This window comes from Triturus cristatus, chromosome 3_1, assembly GCF_964204655.1.
Source record: "Triturus cristatus chromosome 3_1, aTriCri1.1, whole genome shotgun sequence".
Lineage (NCBI taxonomy): Eukaryota > Metazoa > Chordata > Amphibia > Caudata > Salamandridae > Triturus > Triturus cristatus.
This window is the reverse complement of record NC_140583.1, coordinates 679,078,043-679,094,989: the sequence shown is the minus strand read 5'-3', so window position 1 is coordinate 679,094,989 and position 16,947 is coordinate 679,078,043. Positions and strand designations below refer to the sequence as shown.

Below are 16,947 nucleotides of genomic sequence, written 5' to 3'. Positions count from 1 at the left end.
GCAAACTAATCACAAACACCTCCATTAAGTGTGCCCTCGATGCAGCAGACACTGCTTCTAGAGCCATAAACACCAGTGTCCTGCTTCGACGCCATGCCTGGCTCAGGATATCAGGGTTCAAGCCTGAGGTCCAGACATCAATACTTAATCACACCTTTGACCAGCAAACACTCTTTGGCCCAAAGGTAGACGAAGCGCTCGAAAAAATGAAGAAAGATACAGACACAGCGAAGTCTATGGGAGCGCTCCAGACCCAAGCCTCTAAGCGTTCCTTTCGACGCTCGTCCTTTCGTGGCACAGGTAGAGGCTCCTCCACCGATAATGCCTCTACCTCCTACAAATCCCCTCCTCAAAATACCTTTTCAAAGGGCAACCAAAGAGGTGGTTACAGAGGCAACAACAATAAGGGCAGGGGCAAAACCAACAATACCCGTTCTGCCACCCCACCCGCACAATGACTCCCCTTCGCTCCCCCCAGACCATTCCACCCCGGTCGGGGGCAGACTACAAGATTTTATCCACGTATGGGAGTCCATAACATCGGACAAATGGGTGACCCAAATCATTCGGTCAGGGTACTGCCTCGAGCTAACATCTACCCCACCCAATATCCCACCAAGGCACCGTCCAATGTCCCAAGAGCATTCCACACTGCTCAAACAAGAGGTACTCTCGCTCCTCCAGAAACACGCCATAGAGCAGGTACCCGACAATCAACGAAATCTAGGGGTCTACTCCCTATATTTCTTAATCCCAAAGAAAGACGAGACCCTCAGACCCATTCTGGATCTCCGGCCTCTAAATGCCTACATACATTCAGACCACTTTCACATGGTCACCTTACAACAAGTCCTCCCACTCCTCTGCCAGGGAGACTTTCTCACAACACTGGATCTGAAAGACGCGTACTTTCACATTCCAATACACCCCTCTCACAGAAAATACCTCAGGTTCGTGGTGGACGGGCAACATTACCAATTCAAGGTCCTCCCCTTCGGGGTCACCACTGCACCACGGGTGTTTACCAAATGCCTAGCAGTAGTAGCAGCACACCTCAGACGTCAACATGTTCACGTCTTCCCTTACTTAGACGACTGGCTCATAAAAGCCGCGTCCTACCACCAATGCGTGCAACATACAAACAGCACCATCCAACTGCTTCATCAGCTAGGCTTCACGGTGAACTACCAAAAGTCCCACCTCATACCATCTCACACAAAGCAATATCTCGGGGCCACCATAGACACCTCAAAAGGTATTGCCTATCCAAACTCAGCCAGAATCACAAGCATTCTAGCCTTACGCAAAATATTCCTTCCTCAACACTCTCTACCAGCAAGAGTGTTTATGAAGCTCATAGGGATGATGGCGTCTTGCATCTTCATAGTGCCCCATGCAAGACTCCACATGCGTCCACTTCAGGAGTGCCTAGCACAACAGTGGAACCAGGCCCAGGGTCAGCTGACGGATCTGGTGTTGGTGGACGGCCGCACACATCACTCTCTGCAGTGGTGGAACACCACAAACCTTTCCAAGGGACGGCCGTTCCTGGACCCGGTTCCCCAAGTGACTCTAACAGCGGACGCATCGCTCTCCGGCTGGGGAGCGCACCTCTTACACCTCACAATGCAAGGTCTATGGACGCCACAGCAAAAAACGCTCCACATCAACCATCTGGAGCTTTTGGCGATCTTTCTAGCCCTAAAATCTTTCCAAAAGCAGATTTCAGGCAAAGCAGTCCTCATTCGCACAGACAACATGACTGCGATGTATTATATACAGAAACAGGGGGGGACACACTCTCCCCAGCTCTCCCGCTTAGCCCAGAGCATATGGAGATGGGCAATTCCCCAAAACATTTTTCTCCTGGCACAACATGTTCCAGGCGTACAAAACACCATAGCAGATCTGCTCAGCAGACAGACTCAACAACTACACGAATGGGAACTGCATCCACAAGTTCTTCACCCATTCTTCCGACAGTGGGGGCATCCTCAAATAGACCTCTTCGCCACCCACGAAAACAAAAAATGCCCAAGCTTCGCCGCCAGATACCCACACCCATTGTCCAAGGGCAATGCGATATGGATGAACTGGTCAGGCAGATTTGCATACGCCTTTCCACCTCTCCCACTAATTCCATTAGTGGTCAGGAAACTACAACAGCACTCCCTCACACTCATTCTGGTAGCTCCGACGTGGGCCAGACAGCCGTGGTACACCACGCTACTACAACTATCAGTGGTACCACATCAAAAACTGCACCTTTCCCCATGCCTCCTAACCCAGAACCATGGAGAAATCAGGCACCCGGACCCAGCTCAGCTCAACCTGGCGATCTGGCTCCTGAAATCTTAGAATTCGGGTACCTTAACCTTCCCCCTGATTGCATGAACATCATCATGGAAGCCAGACGTCCTACCACTAGAGCATGCTATGCCGCAAAGTGGAAAAGATTTGTAATGTACTGCCGTAACAATACAATCAACCCTCTAGATGCATCCATACAACACATCATATGCTATCTGCTCCATCTTCACAGGTGTAACCTGGCGTATTCATCCATACGCCTACACCTAGCAGCGATCGCTGCCTATCTACAAAACAGACAGCATTTGTCACTCTTCAGAGTGCCCGCTATTAAAGCCTTCATGGAAGGCCTCAAACGAGTAATTCCTCCCAGGGCACCACCCTCCCCTGTATGGAATCTAAATTTGGTCCTTACACGACTAATGGGTCCGCCCTTCGAACCAATGCACAAATGTGAGCTACAATTTCTCACCTGGAAAACAGCTTTCCTTGTAGCTATCACTTCCCTTAGAAGGGTTGGTGAAATACAAGCGTTCACCATACAGGAACCTTACATACAAATGCATCACAGCAAGGTCATACTTCGAACTAATCCGAAGTTCCTGCCCAAAGTCATTACCCCCTTCCACCTCAATCAATCAGTGGAATTACCTGTCTTCTTTTCGCAACCCCAATCTGTTGCGGAAAGGGCCTTACACACACTAGATGTGAAAAGAGCGTTGCTATATTACATACAAAGAACGCAACCCTTCAGGAAGACCAAACAGTTGTTCGTTTCCTTTTCTCCACCACATAAAGGCAACCCCATCTCAAAATCAGGGATAGCTAGGTGGATTGTAAAATGCATACAAATTTGCTATCAGAAGGCAAAGAGAACATTATCTGTTCCCCCTAAAGCCCACTCTACAAGAAAGTTAGGGGCTTCTATGGCTTTTCTAGGGAATATACCCTTAGATGACATATGCAAGGCAGCCACATGGTCTACACCGCACACATTCACAAAACACTACTGTGTAGATGTGCATTCCCAGCAGCAAGCTAGGGTGGGCCAGGCTGTACTAAAAACACTCTTTCAAACAGCTGCAACGGATACCGGTGGTCGCCGCTAAGGTTGGGTACTGCTATATAATCTATGCTAAGTGTACAATCTGCAGCTCATATGCCTCGAACGGAATATGCTACTTACCAGTATGCATCTGTTCTTGGCATGTAGAGCTGCAGAGTTGTACACGCCCACCCGCCTCCCCGGCTACCTGTATCCGTTCCAGTCCATCTTATTTAGATACAACACACATGGGTTTCTCACTGTTATTACTACGCTCCATCATTTCCCTGTTGGCGAAAAACAATCTGAGGATGGAGCCGAAGCCCATGCGCAGTACGGACCGAAGGAGGAGTCACCAAACTCGTGACTTCCAAACACGGTCCAAGAAGAAAAACAAACTGCAAACATCCGGGCCCAACACCAGATGGCGACCTATGCTAAGTGTACAACTCTGCAGCTCTACATGCCAAGAACAGATGCATACTGGTAAGTAGCATATTCCTTCCTACCTGTAACTGTAGTTCCCCAGCATCGGTATTTTTCATAGTTTCACATGCGACTCACCCTCCTCCCCTAGACGCTCTCCCTTACTTTTGGGACTATATATGTTCCCACTTTTGCTCGAAAATCTGAGGGAACTAGCTTCTGTACGGAAGGTCCTAGAGGGTGCTATCGCATGATTAGCTGGTGTGTAAGTTTGCTCCTTTAAACAAAAAAAAGTCATAGATGGGCTATTAAATTCATGGCCTAGTGCCATCTCAGCCTATGCTACTTATATAATTGCTTTGTTATTGTACCGTGGGACTCCCACTTCCACGTGGAATGATTAAAGCATGTGAATCAATGAAAGATACCGATACTGGAGAACTACAGTTACAGGTTAGTAACTTTTTCTTCTTCTGGACAGCTCCAAAATGCCCTAGCCATGTAAGTGCTTTACATCCATCCCTTCATGCTCCTAGAAGGCCACCAAATTTGTAACTCTGGACAGAGCATAGACACCACTTTGGGCACCGTGCCTACAGACGATGCCAAGGCCTAGCTCTGGGTGGTCCGCAAGGAAACCACCAGCATCTGGAAGGCCTCAAAGTCCCAAAGTACACAGGCGCTTTCCATCCATCCCTCCGTGCTCCCAGAAGACCTCCAAATTTGGAACTCTGGATACAGCAGACACAATCCTGGGAGTGCCAACAAACGATGTAAAACAGAGATTTTCTTTAATAACTCTTCTAAATTAAAATTGAGTTTTTTTGTTTTAAGACTAACATATTTGCTTGTTATAGCAGACAGTAGCTTGTTAAGTTTGGGTTTGTTAAAAAAAAAAAAAAAGATTTCAGCAAAAAGTATATATTTTGTAAAGTTCTCTAGGATCCTATACATGTGTGGGACAATTCATTTGTTAAGATTTTAATCGAGACTCCCCTGATTGCAGAACTAGGATTACAGGTTAACAACTTTATCCTAGTATTTTAACCTCTTCAGTGCCCATGACGAGCTGGACTCGTCATGGGCCGCGGTGGCGCTGTGCCCATGACGAGTCCAGCTCGTCATAGACCCCGCCCGCTAATACAACGGCCGGCACAGGGCGGGGAAAGGGGCGGGCACTGAAGGGGTTAAATGAAATTACAACCTCTTTTTGGGAGGTATCCTTTGAGCGTTTATTTGAGAAGAAAATGTCTGCTTTGAAATGCAAATAGTTTGACAACACACAGTAGTTTAGTCAGCAGTCATGAGCCTCTTCGAATTGAAATTGATAGAGAGACTTCACTAGAAAAGTGGTAAAGAAGGCAGAGGAGGCTTTTAGTAGGATCTTGAAAGAACCAGAAAAGAAGCTTAGCGGTCTTGCATATAACCTTTGCAAGAAATGTTGAGTGGGGTTAATGGAAAGGTAGGTGCCACAAGGGATAAACTAGAGTCTTACGATAGACTAATATTTAATAACTTAAATGGTTTAATCAGTATTTTTGTAAAATGAATTTGAGACAGGGCTCTGAAGAGTGAGAGATGGAGCTGTCCATTATGACTAAGTCACTGGAAGTTAGTGTTGAATTACTAGCCAGCGGTGGGAGTATAGCCAGAAACTAAAGTCACCAGTATTAATAATCTATTTAGTAGAAGTAGACCTAGAAGACGAGATGTCATGCAATTGCTCTGGGCAAGGATCAGTAGCAAAATATAAATTAGAATGAAACCACAAAAAGGCAACAATTATTTTAGCAACAGGCATTTAGCAAAAGGTATAAGAAGAAGAGAATGAGAAGGCGAGATAGTGTAAAAGAGCGACTCCCCTTTCTTGGCTATTATAGTCTGAATGTGTTCTGAGTAAAAACTCCTGAGCACATGTGGAAATGTTGGAGGAGTTAACATTGTTTATGAGAGATCATGAATGAAATCAAAAGTTTAGAATTACGGAATGTGCAGTTTGTATGACACACTTAAGTTGCCAAGGAAGAGCTGAGGGTATAAAGTGTGATCAAAAGCAGTGGCCTTTAGCAACGAGAAGATCCAAGATGGTGAGGGATAGATCAATATTTACATGCATTTATTGTATATTATTTGTATGTAGCTTGCCCTTGTTTGCTAAATAAAGAAAGGGATCACTCAAATTCTATTTCTAATCTTTAGTAAAGTTCACTGGTATTGTGAATCTTGTCTGTTGTAAATCTTGCCTAGTTTTGTCTAAAAATGAAAATTCTTTGAAGTAGCCATCATTTCGAGGATCAAAAATTCATACTCGCAGGCATGTCACAGGTGGCTAATATGAAAGACAGGTCGCTCTTGAAAGAATACGTTTTTAATTTGATTTAATAATCTAATAATGTAAACACTTTTTGTGATGTTTGAGTCTCCTTTTGTTACATGTTTTTTTATCTGATTTTGTTTCCATATTTAGGATAAATTTGATGGGTTTGTTCCTGCTCATTTTCTTGGTTGGTATATTAAGGTGTGTATTTTTATTTGCTTACTTCTTCTTTAAATGGAACCTTTTTGTTACTATTGCTAAAGGAGCTGTGTCCTATGCCCAGCATGGCTGACCTCTTAGCTCTTGTATAAGACAAGATATTGATTTTTAAAGTGCCGCTACCATGCCTGCATGACTCTTTCCTTCCTCTGCATCTGTCTTCGTTTCATGTCATCTCAATACTGATTTTCTTTATCTGGGCTAAAGTGCCCTATTTTTTTCATTGTTTGTTTTCAGTTTTTTTTTATTGCTAAGGTCCTCTATACTATTTGAAGGCAACTAAAGTAATTGTTCAACTCTCTATTTGTGTCTCTTTGTGAATGCTTGATTTCATGCATGTTCCAACAACCTTGCTTTATCGTGGGCATAACCTGTAACTGAAAACCTACCTGGTGGTATTGAGATATGCTTTATAACCTTTGTTAAACATTCATTCAAACTATAATGTTTCTGCTGTAGTAGCTTAAGAGTGTTTTCAGTAGCTATGTGGCTAGTATGAGTACTGTTTCACAGAGTTGCAACTGTAGATAAGTGAGACCTTATAAAAAGCTCAGCTTGTGGTCAGGAATAATCTCTCATCCTTCTTGGAAGGTGGAGTCCCCTCCTGAATTACAGAGCTTGTCTCTTACATTCCCCCGGGCCTATTGATGTTGAAAAGGCAAAATCTACTAATTAATTTTCCTCCACGTAACACTCTTATTCCTGTCATTTGTGTTTTTTTTTTTTTTTTTTAGACTAGGCAGCTACAGTTCGAAAGCTGGTTATGGGCGACCAGGGTTGATCAATTTATAGCTATGTGCCACATGAACATAAATCAATCCATGACACAATGAATACTTATTTGTATAAATGAGAATTTTTAGTATGCTTTCAGAGATTTCTTGCCTGGATGCTTCGCTTACCAGCTGTCTTGGAGATTAGGCTGAAGCGACCACGTTGTTCAGGAGTTCTTAAAATAATGAGGTTAACACATGTTCTTAAGCTGCAAAGGTGTGCCTTAAAAGTAAATTAATTTTAACCACACATTAACCGCTCAATTTTAAATTCTAGCCAAATGTAATAGTAAGTATGTCTTTTTAGCAAAAAGACTTTTATTAGGGAAGACAGACTGCACAGATGTATATGTTATTCAAACATTGCGTTCGGTCTCATTGGTGCCGCTGAATGATCTCAGTCACTCTTACCCTTTCATGAAATGAGAAACAAAATGTGCTCAATATTGCTGTTAGCCACAAAGGTAAAACTGTGATTTAGGTATTTTGTGCACTTCTTTGTGCTTGTGGTATGCCCAGGCTTCATCATTTTCTTAGTCTCCGCATTTTCTATGAAAAATATTGCCATACGCTAATCTAAGTCTAGAACCTATTTTAGTTCTTTTATTATGCTTGAACATCTCCAAGTCGGTCACTAAGTCTTTTTTTAAAGCAATTTGTGCTGAAGCTCTTCATGAATAACTTGATGGCAGCATTTGTGCATTTTTGGAACGACTCAAGCTGATCTCAATTGGAGTTTCTGAGTTTACGTCTGTGGTTTGAATGTCTGTAGTTGCAAGTAAAAGCTGTTTTGATGGATATGACTCCAATTGGCTGTTAGGCTTAATTGTTTTCTATTTTGTTGTTAAATTGAGATGCATTGGAAAACCGTATCATCTTTTTTTGAATCCTGTCAGAGCTTCTTGGTTACAGCTAAGTAAATGGGTTAGACTTGATCTTGGCACCAACTATGTCCTCAAGGATTTGCATTTAAGTGGTTGTAACCCCTTTTTTCTAATAAGATGCAAGTCAATAAATTGTGTGGCAAAATGCAGTCCTGCTTGGATTTAGACTTCTGGTTAGGTACGAATTATCCCCTTTTGTAAGTCTTGGGAGTACGCAGGAGGAAGTCTGTGACGGAGCTCATTGCCCAAGGGCAAACAACCCTCCGGTGTTGGCCACTCCTCACTGGACAACATTATATTTCTGGCTTTGAAAAAATGCTTTTTTAAAGAACTTTGTCAAATATTTTAGTGCTCCTCAATCCCTTGTTTGGGCCAGACTATTTAGTGACTATGATTTCAATGTAGATTACCTTGAAGGAGGTCTAGCATTACAGATAAGTAACGGGCCAAGTGGTATGTCTACTCATGTTCAGCTCACACTGAAATGTTCTTGGCAGAATAAGTACTAATACTCCTGACTGAAGGAACACTCTTGAGGGACCCACTTCACAACAAATGGCAATGTTGTTATACACCAATGTACTTCCTGGGTCCTAAAAAGAAAGGAGGATAATAATTTTTAAAGAAAAGCAAGAGAACAATATTATTGACTTTACTATCGACATTTCATGCCCTGGATCTTCAGTACCAATGGTCTTGTTGGAGCATCTGGCTGCATATTTGGGAATTCCAGTGATAGCCTAAACGCAGACACCTTTTTAGGACTGATTTTTGTACCAAGGTTATTGGGCCAAGGTGGTAAAAGTGGTGGGCCTCATTCAGGTAAGAACAGGATTGATTTTTATCCATACCTATACGATTGTCTTCTGAAAGCAGGATGTGTGCCCTTCTATTGGACCTAAGACTGTTGACAGTGTTGTTGATACCACTGCATTACTAATAATTCACTGGAGAAGTGATTAACACAAGTGAGAGTAGCAGAAATGTTGGGTATGATTCGGTGTTTCAACCCGCAGAGAGTGTTCAAGCAGTTCAATTCCTGCTTTTGGCAGGACTAATATTGCGGTGTTCATTTACCTGATTCTTCACTCCAGGTTACGAAGGAGAATGCTTCACTGGTGCCTCAGGAGTCCGTATTATAGAACATTATCCAACAAGGTAATTGTAACCCAAACACTGCATGCCTAGTGCAATGCTGCACCAGGATAAACAAGTTGATGACCGGTCAACCCTCTCATCTTCTGATTCCTCATTTAAACATAATACCAAAACTATCTTTGATGTGGTGAGGTGCCCATGTTCTGAATCATATCATGCATGGTTTGTGGTCTCATTAACATTGACAGTTATCTATCTGATATTGAGCACTCACTTTTTGTCTTTCCCAACACAGGAAGAAATTCAAGTACATATATTCTATACTACAGCAATGTTTACCTAACTAAGCAAGGCGGCGTAGATTCAAGGCACCTCTCTGCAGAGGCGAGATATAGCCTTTGCATTCAACTAACCAAGCACAAAAACAAAAGAAGTCGTTATCTACGTATTGGAGTTACTAGTTGCAATTTCTGTTTCCTGGTTTTTAAATATTAAAAAACGCTGATCAAATTGGTCCTGGTAAATTATTCGAGTAATTCAGAGGCACTGCCATCTAATGCCAAGCTAGTGTTTAAAGAAAATACTAACCAACATTGAAAATTACTAACTCAAATTAAAACCAGTTGGATGAGCGGAAGTTGTTGGTGAAAGAATAACTTCTGCATACCTGGAGTTTAAGTTGTATGAAGGAAGGTAATTTTCCTTTGATGTGATTGGTTCCTTCTACTTCCTTAAATTTTTACAATAATTTCAGGTTAGGGATTTTGCCTATGGCAGCATTTTATGCAAATGGTGAAATAGTTGCGTAAATTCAGAAAATAACCCATTTTGTATGGCAAAAAGAAAACAAAGGAGCAGTCTGGTACGTCCTTTACTGGTTTTAAAGAGGATCTCGTAGCTCGGTCCTATCCTTAAGGGCAGCGCTCATAGATTGTTGGGTAATGCATTGTTAACGTGCAGAATCACAAGAGACAACAGTAGTGTAAGTCTCTAAATGTATTGGCATCAGCTGGCAGAAGCACAGTGCTTTAAAATGACAGCATAATTTATGCACTCTTTTCTGCTTAGTTTTGTAAAGTGTTGTGACATAGCCACTATGGACTGATTAGGAAATGTTAGTGATAATGACAAAGATAAAGTTACATTAACCTAATATATAACTTTAAATAGGAAGTTGTGCTCCGGCACTGTGTAATTTTGTGTTCTTGTGTATAATTGTATTAATTTTAAATACATTTTAATTGCGTAAGATTTTATGGATTTGTATATTTTAATCCGAATACAAATTTATAATGGTAATGAAAATTTCTAAATCAATCTGTCACAATCGAAAAAGTCTCTCATTGGTGGAATGTCACTACTAAAGGCTGTGCACTACACATTAGCAGCTAAACAAATAGGTTTTTATTTTATTTCTGAAGACTAAATGAGCGGGTATTAATAAAGTTCAAGAAGAATTCTGTACCAAAGAGATGGTGCCATGACTGCGAAGGCACAGCCTAGCAGTCTGGCACATATGAAGTGAGGAATTTTGGGAGACGTTTTCTATGAAGAGTGTAGAGCTTAAGGAGCGTAGTATTTGGAAAGTCTATTGCCCAGGAAGAGTGGCAGCTTGTCATAGAAGAATTTATGGAAAAGAGATGCCACTTTAAAGGCAATGCGATGATCTATTGGCAGCCAATGTAGGGTGCTTAACAGATTCTGTGTATGACCTCTGTGAGTAGCAACGAAAAACAGGTGTGCTGCTTCATTCTAAAGGATTTAGAGATGATGCAGAAGGGTGTACTTCAAACATGGGTAGATGGAATTGCAGAACTCTACACTTGTTCCGGTCATAGCCAGAAATGTATATGGTATTTCAATAGTGAGAATCTAGCCAAACAGTTCGGGAGCACTATAAAGGGCCAAAAATAAGCTCAAGCAGATAGTGATAAGAGATTTCTGGGTTGTGGCTGGTTAATGCGTTCTGGTGGCGTGTTCTTTAAAGAGGGGAATCTTAAACAACTTCTTTAATTGGGACAGTGTTGGTGCAGTCCAGGACCATACAGGGGATGTTGTTCCAGATCCTGGGATCGTACATGGAAAATGTCTGCTGCCTTGTTTTGTTTCTTTTTTCTGTGTCTGCTGTCTGATGGTGTCCTATCTCCGGGTGTGTTGAGAGCCACCAGATAAGGTGCTCTTTTCTGCAAGAGAATCAGGGGTGCAGGTCGTGACTAGCTTGCAGCTGTTGATGGGACAACATTTGATTATATGTAATGGAGTTGGAGTTTGAGGCCCGTCAGTATAAGATATAATATGAGCATCTTAAACGCAGCTCTGTGAAAAAAACATCAGTGATGACTAATATAATATTTTATAATTGTGCATTTCTTCACTATGACTAATATGTATGATTATATGCACTGTTGAATTGCAGTCCATGAAAAAGAGAGATAATAATGATCTAATGTCTCCAGAAATGTATTTTGTTCGTGACACATTTTTGCTTTACCTCTCCAGACATTGGTGATTCGAGACTGGTGGATGTGCATGATCATCAGTGTGATGTTTGAGTTCCTTGAATATAGTCTGGAACATCAGCTACCAAACTTTAGTGAATGTTGGTGGGATCACGTAAGTACTGCGTTATGGAAACCTGTCATATTTTTTAGTATGCTGACAGTGAATGCTCTGATAATATACTCTAAGATAAAAGGCTTAATGTTATTAAGTTATGTTGGTGTTTCCATAGTGGTTTGAAAATTGTTGAGGCACTGTAACTAATGTTTCCCTTTTGTGTCGAACCAGAGAAAATAATTTTTTCAATTGTGTGTGGTTTTCAGAGTTGTCAGTATACAGGACAGTTAGCTTCATCTAGGAAGATCTGGTGGTGTTTTATGTGTATATGGGAGTGTGCCAGATGGACTTTTCTGTTTTTCTGACAGTTCGGTATGGGATGGCCAGTTCTTCATTTTTCAGCAACAGCATAGTTGTTTTGATGTATGTTTTTCAACCTAGGTTGTTGTTTTAAAGTGCTGTGCTGTAAGTGTTCTGTTTAAACGAGTTTATTTTTTATGTTTCTATGATGTATAATTTTGTAGTGGATAGCAGTGCAATTTATTTGGCAGTACTTTGACAACTGTGTGTATTTGGTGCCATATTCATGCATGTGGTTATAGGCTGTAGTCTAGCATGTGCTGTTAAAGTACACCTCTTATGGATGGTATTGCAACAATGGTGTGATTGTTCGGTATATAATGTTATTAAATGCCTGAAGAAAGCCCAAATTTGGTTCTTGAATGTTTTTGATTAGTGCTGTCCATAAAGTATTGGTTAGCACAACAAGATGATAGACTGAGTGGTGAAACATTTGACACACTCACCCTTGTCACAGATCTGGATTTAATCCATCTTTCTTTTGCTCACTATGCCACCCCAGTTTGGACCCAGTCATATGCAAATCGGTCTTGATCCTGTTCCTCATGGGAACAATCCAGCCCGAGCATAAACTCTGGATTACAAGGTTATGTATCACTTTGGGTGATGGGAGCAGCTAGTATTTTTTTTATCCTGTAGAGAAGTGCACCTCCTTACCCCCTTCCACATATGGGTTGGCCACAGGTTTTAGCTTATGTCTTGGGTTTGTGAACAGCAGGGGAGGTCGGTGGTTTGCTGACCCTTGAAATGCATCTGCAGAGTTCAGGGTGGTGACATGCAATTGGGCTGCAAACTTATCCTCTGGATCCATAAACACTAAACTTGTATATTTTTTTAATTTTAACTTTAAGTGGGTCACCCACCAAACCCTCATGGAGACCTTCTTGCAGGCAAGGGGTCCCAGGAGGCAATGCTCCTCCTCCCTTATGGCTACTTATTTTTATTTTTTTACAGGCTAACTCAATAGATTTCTGTAATGGCGGCCACAACATTTTTGTTTAACTTGCAGTCAGCTAATCAGAGAGCTTTGTGTCTGAAAACCCAGCTTTGGGTTAATCGACACAAAATAAACAACAGGAGATTCGGCTTTGCGATATAATTATTTTTTGAAATTTTGGTCTGAGAGTGGTTTGCAAAACAGGTCATGGATTAATGGTCTAGTCCTCTTGGTCTTCCCAAGTTTGATTGACAGCCTGTCTAAGTTTGAGACCGCATTTGTGTCACAGATTTGTCAAACAAATTTACACCAAAATAAGATAATGCACTGCCTTTACTAAAGTGGCACTTTCATTCCAAGTGTTGTGTAATACCCTTCAATGTTTTTTTATGAAGCAATCTCAAAATCTTCTTATGTGTGTTAAAATGGGAAACATAACTTTTTTAACTCATCTTCCTGTTACTTGACCTGACAGTTGATGGATTTTTCTGACCAAACAGTGGTTTGTGGTAGGGCAATGGCACACTTGGAGAAATACACAGTCCATATTTTGATATGCTTAAAATTGATAAATATCTGAAAGAAACTAGTTAGTTAGATTCCTCACCTTAGAATATCCCCAGGCGTCAGACTGGATCCGGAAGATTTTTGCAGCAATACCCCTTGCGCGTCGCTAGGCGTCGTCTGCGGCTCCGCGTCCGTCGTTGGCGTCGTGCGCCGGAATGCGTCATCGGAGTACTTAGACGCCGCCCTTGCGCGCTGACGTCAGTTCTTCTTTTTTCCGCGCCAGTAAGCGCCGATCCGGGAGAGCTACCCCTTTAGTCAATTTTTGACTAACTTTTTCGACTCTTTTTGGTCACTTCTCGACTCTGGTGCCGGTAGGATGCCTGGTTTCAAGGCCTGCGACGACTGTCACCGACTGATGTCGGTGACCGATCATCACCGCCGGTGGCTGTACTGCTTGGGCCTCGACCACGATGCGGAGTCGTGCTCCGATTGTATGGCACGGACTTCGATAGCTAGGCGGGAGCGGTCCCGCAAGCTTCGCCACTCGGCTCCGCGCCCCTCTCGATCCCGGTCCAGGAGGAGGTCCAAGGATCGGTCGCGGAGCCGCACTCGACATCGTCGCTCGTCTGGCTCGAAGTCTTCGGGTAAGTCGAAGCACTCCAAGAAGTCCAAGAGGCGACACCGCTCTTCAGACTCCCCTCCCCTCGCCGGTCGCGCGACTCGGCCGAGGGTCCGGGTGGTTCCACCCCCGCGGCTCCGCGCGTCCCCATACCCGCCGGTCCGAGGGACTGACGCGACGCCGGCGGAGGTCAGTGCCTTCCTCTCGGCCATGAGGAGCCTGGCCCCGCGGTCGACGCCCGCTGGCGCGCCTTCGGGCCCCGCGGACTCGACTGGGTGACCTCACGTGCCGGCGGCTCCGGTCCCGGAGCCGTTGGAGGCTCCAGCCCCGACGCCACAGGTCCCCGAGGGGCCCGAGCCTGGGCCCCCGTCGACGCCGGTCGACCTCGTCACGCCTCCTCCGCCGGCGCCGACACCGGTACCACCCCGACGCGACTCCGGTCGACGTCGATCCCCGGTTCAGCCCCTGTCCGGTGCCGATGCGGCGCCGCCCGACGCCGCATCCGATGCCGCTAAAGACACATATTGTCTATCGACCGGCTCCGATCATTCCTCCTGTTTACCAGGAATCGGATGACGGGGGTGAATGGGAGGGATCTGAGGACCCTATGGCCCTTCAGGGGCAACTTTCTCAGGACTGGGCAGATGAACTGGGGGAGGCCAGTGGATTGGATACCTCACCGGACACTGGATTCATCTCTCCTCCGACTGTGGCTTCGGAGGAGGGTGCAGCTTTTTCTGTGGTGCTGCGCAAGGCGGCCGCGGCCCTCGGGCTTGAGCTGCCTGCCGTGGCTGTGAGGACTAACATCCTCACTGAGGTGCTTCAGTCTGCCGCATGCTCCACTGAGCCTCTGCTGCAATTCAATGAGGCCCTCACTGACGTTCTGCAGGGCACCTGATCCAAGCCCTCCACAGTCCCTCCTGTGGATAGGAACGTTGCCAGGCGCCACCGCCCTGCTCCGGGCGACCCCAGTTTTCTGTCCCAACACCCCACCCCGAGAGTCTGGTTATCCAGGCCTCTACCTCCCAATCCTCCTTCCCGTCCGCTCCTCCGGACCGGGATTCCAAGAGACTGGAACAGTTCGGTAAGAAGCTGTTCTCCTCGCTCAGTTTGGGCCTGCGGTCTTTAAACACCGCCTGTCTCTTGGACCGTTATTCCCACTCTCTGTGGGATACGGTGGAGGACGTGCTGCCACTGTGCCCGGAGGAGGCCCGGGCGCGGCTTTCCTCGGCTCTGGCCGATGGGAGAGATGCAGCGCGCCATGCAATCCGATGTGGACTCGACACTACGGACTCGCTGGGTAGGGCGATTTCTACCACGGTGGCGCTTCGACGTCACGCCTGGCTGCGGTCCACGTCCTTTTCAGGGGATGTCCAGAGCACACTCATGGACATGCCTTTTGATGGCGCTCGCCTTTTTGGTGAGAAAGCGGACAGTGCGCTGGCTCACTTCAAGGACTCCCGGGCTACGGCCACGTCCTTGGGCCTCTCGGCCCCGCGGCCACAAACTTCCGCTTTTCCCTCCTTTCGTGGCCAAGGAAGGGGCACCTCCTCACGTCCGCCTAGCCACCGGCCGCAGAACCAGCCTGCACGCGGACGTGGTTTCCGCCGAGGCGGTACTGGAGGACGATGTGGTCAGTCCACATCCACCCTGGCAGCATCCGCCTCAAAGCCTTCCTAGTCCGTGCTTTAGGCCCATTCCTCGCCAGTGGGAGGCCGGGTTCGCCATCACCTGCTCCACTGCGTACCATTACTTCGGACAGGTGGGTGCTGCAAATCGTCCGAAGGGGCTACTCCCTCCCCTTCGAGACGACCCCTCCAGCCATGCCACCGCAGCACCACCGTATCTCGGAGGATCATTTGAATCTTCTGCAAGAGGAAGTTTCGGCCCTCTTGGCCAAAGAGGCCGTCGAGCGCGTTCCGAGCCCAGAAGTAGGTCGTGGTTGTTATTCCCACTACTTTCTGGTTCCCAAGAAGGGCAAAGGAGGCCTACGCCCTATCTTGGACCTCAGGAACGTCAATGCCTTCCTCCGGAAGGAACGGTTCAAAATGTTGACTTTGGCTCAGGTTCTAGCTGCCCTAGACCCTGGAGACTGGATGGTAGCGTTGGACTTGCAGGACGCATATTTCCATATCCCCGTCGTGCCGGCCCACCGGCGTTACCTGCGGTTCACGGTGGGTCAGGAGCACTTTCAGTTCACCGCGCTCCCCTTCGGCCTTACCAGTGCCCCTCGGGTGTTCACGAAAGTGATGGCGGTGGTCGCAGCTCATCTGCGCAGATCAGGGGTTCCGGTCTTCCCCTATCTCGACGACTGGTTGTTGAAGGCGGGCTCGCCCCAGACAGTCGTCTCCCACCTCCAGACTACGGCGGATCTCCTGCATTTGCTGGGGTTTTCCATCAATGTGCCGAAGCCCCTCTCAGAAGCTCCTCTTCATCGGAGCGGTTCTCGATTCGGCGCAGTTCCGGGTTCATCCACCGGAACAGCGGGTCCGGGATATACAGGCCCTGGTTCCCATCTTTTGGCCTCTATCCTGGGTTTCGGTCAGGCTAGTGTTGCGGCTTCTTGGGCTGATGGCCTCCTGCATCCTACTAGTGCATCACGCCAGGTGGCGCATGCGGGCTCTGCAGTGGGACCTGAAGTTTCAGTGGGCCCAGCATCACGGCAACCTGTCCGACCATGTCTTGATCTCGGAGGGCACTGCACAGCAGTTGCAGTGGTGGCTCACGGACCGCGATTGGGTCATGGGCAAGAGCCTCTCCCTACCCCTTCCGGAGCATGTCGTAGTGACGGATGCGTCCCTTCTGGGATGGGGTGGCCATATGGGAGAGGCGGAGATCAGAGGCCTCTGGTCTCCGGCGGAGTCTCGCCTCCACATCAACTTGTTGGAGCTGAGAG

General features: G+C 45.7%; 1 protein-coding gene across 2 annotated transcripts in view; it reads left to right on the top strand.

The window, feature by feature from the left end:
* PTDSS2 (phosphatidylserine synthase 2) overlaps positions 1-16,947 on the top strand; it is a 426,270-nt gene that overhangs the window by 172,920 nt on the left and 236,403 nt on the right. For both annotated transcript variants that reach the window (XM_085644752.1, XM_085644754.1), the window contains 2 exons: positions 6,249-6,299; positions 11,572-11,685. In XM_085644752.1, coding sequence (XP_085500878.1) covers positions 6,249-6,299; positions 11,572-11,685 — 165 coding nt within the window. The remainder of the gene's footprint in view (positions 1-6,248; positions 6,300-11,571; positions 11,686-16,947) is intronic.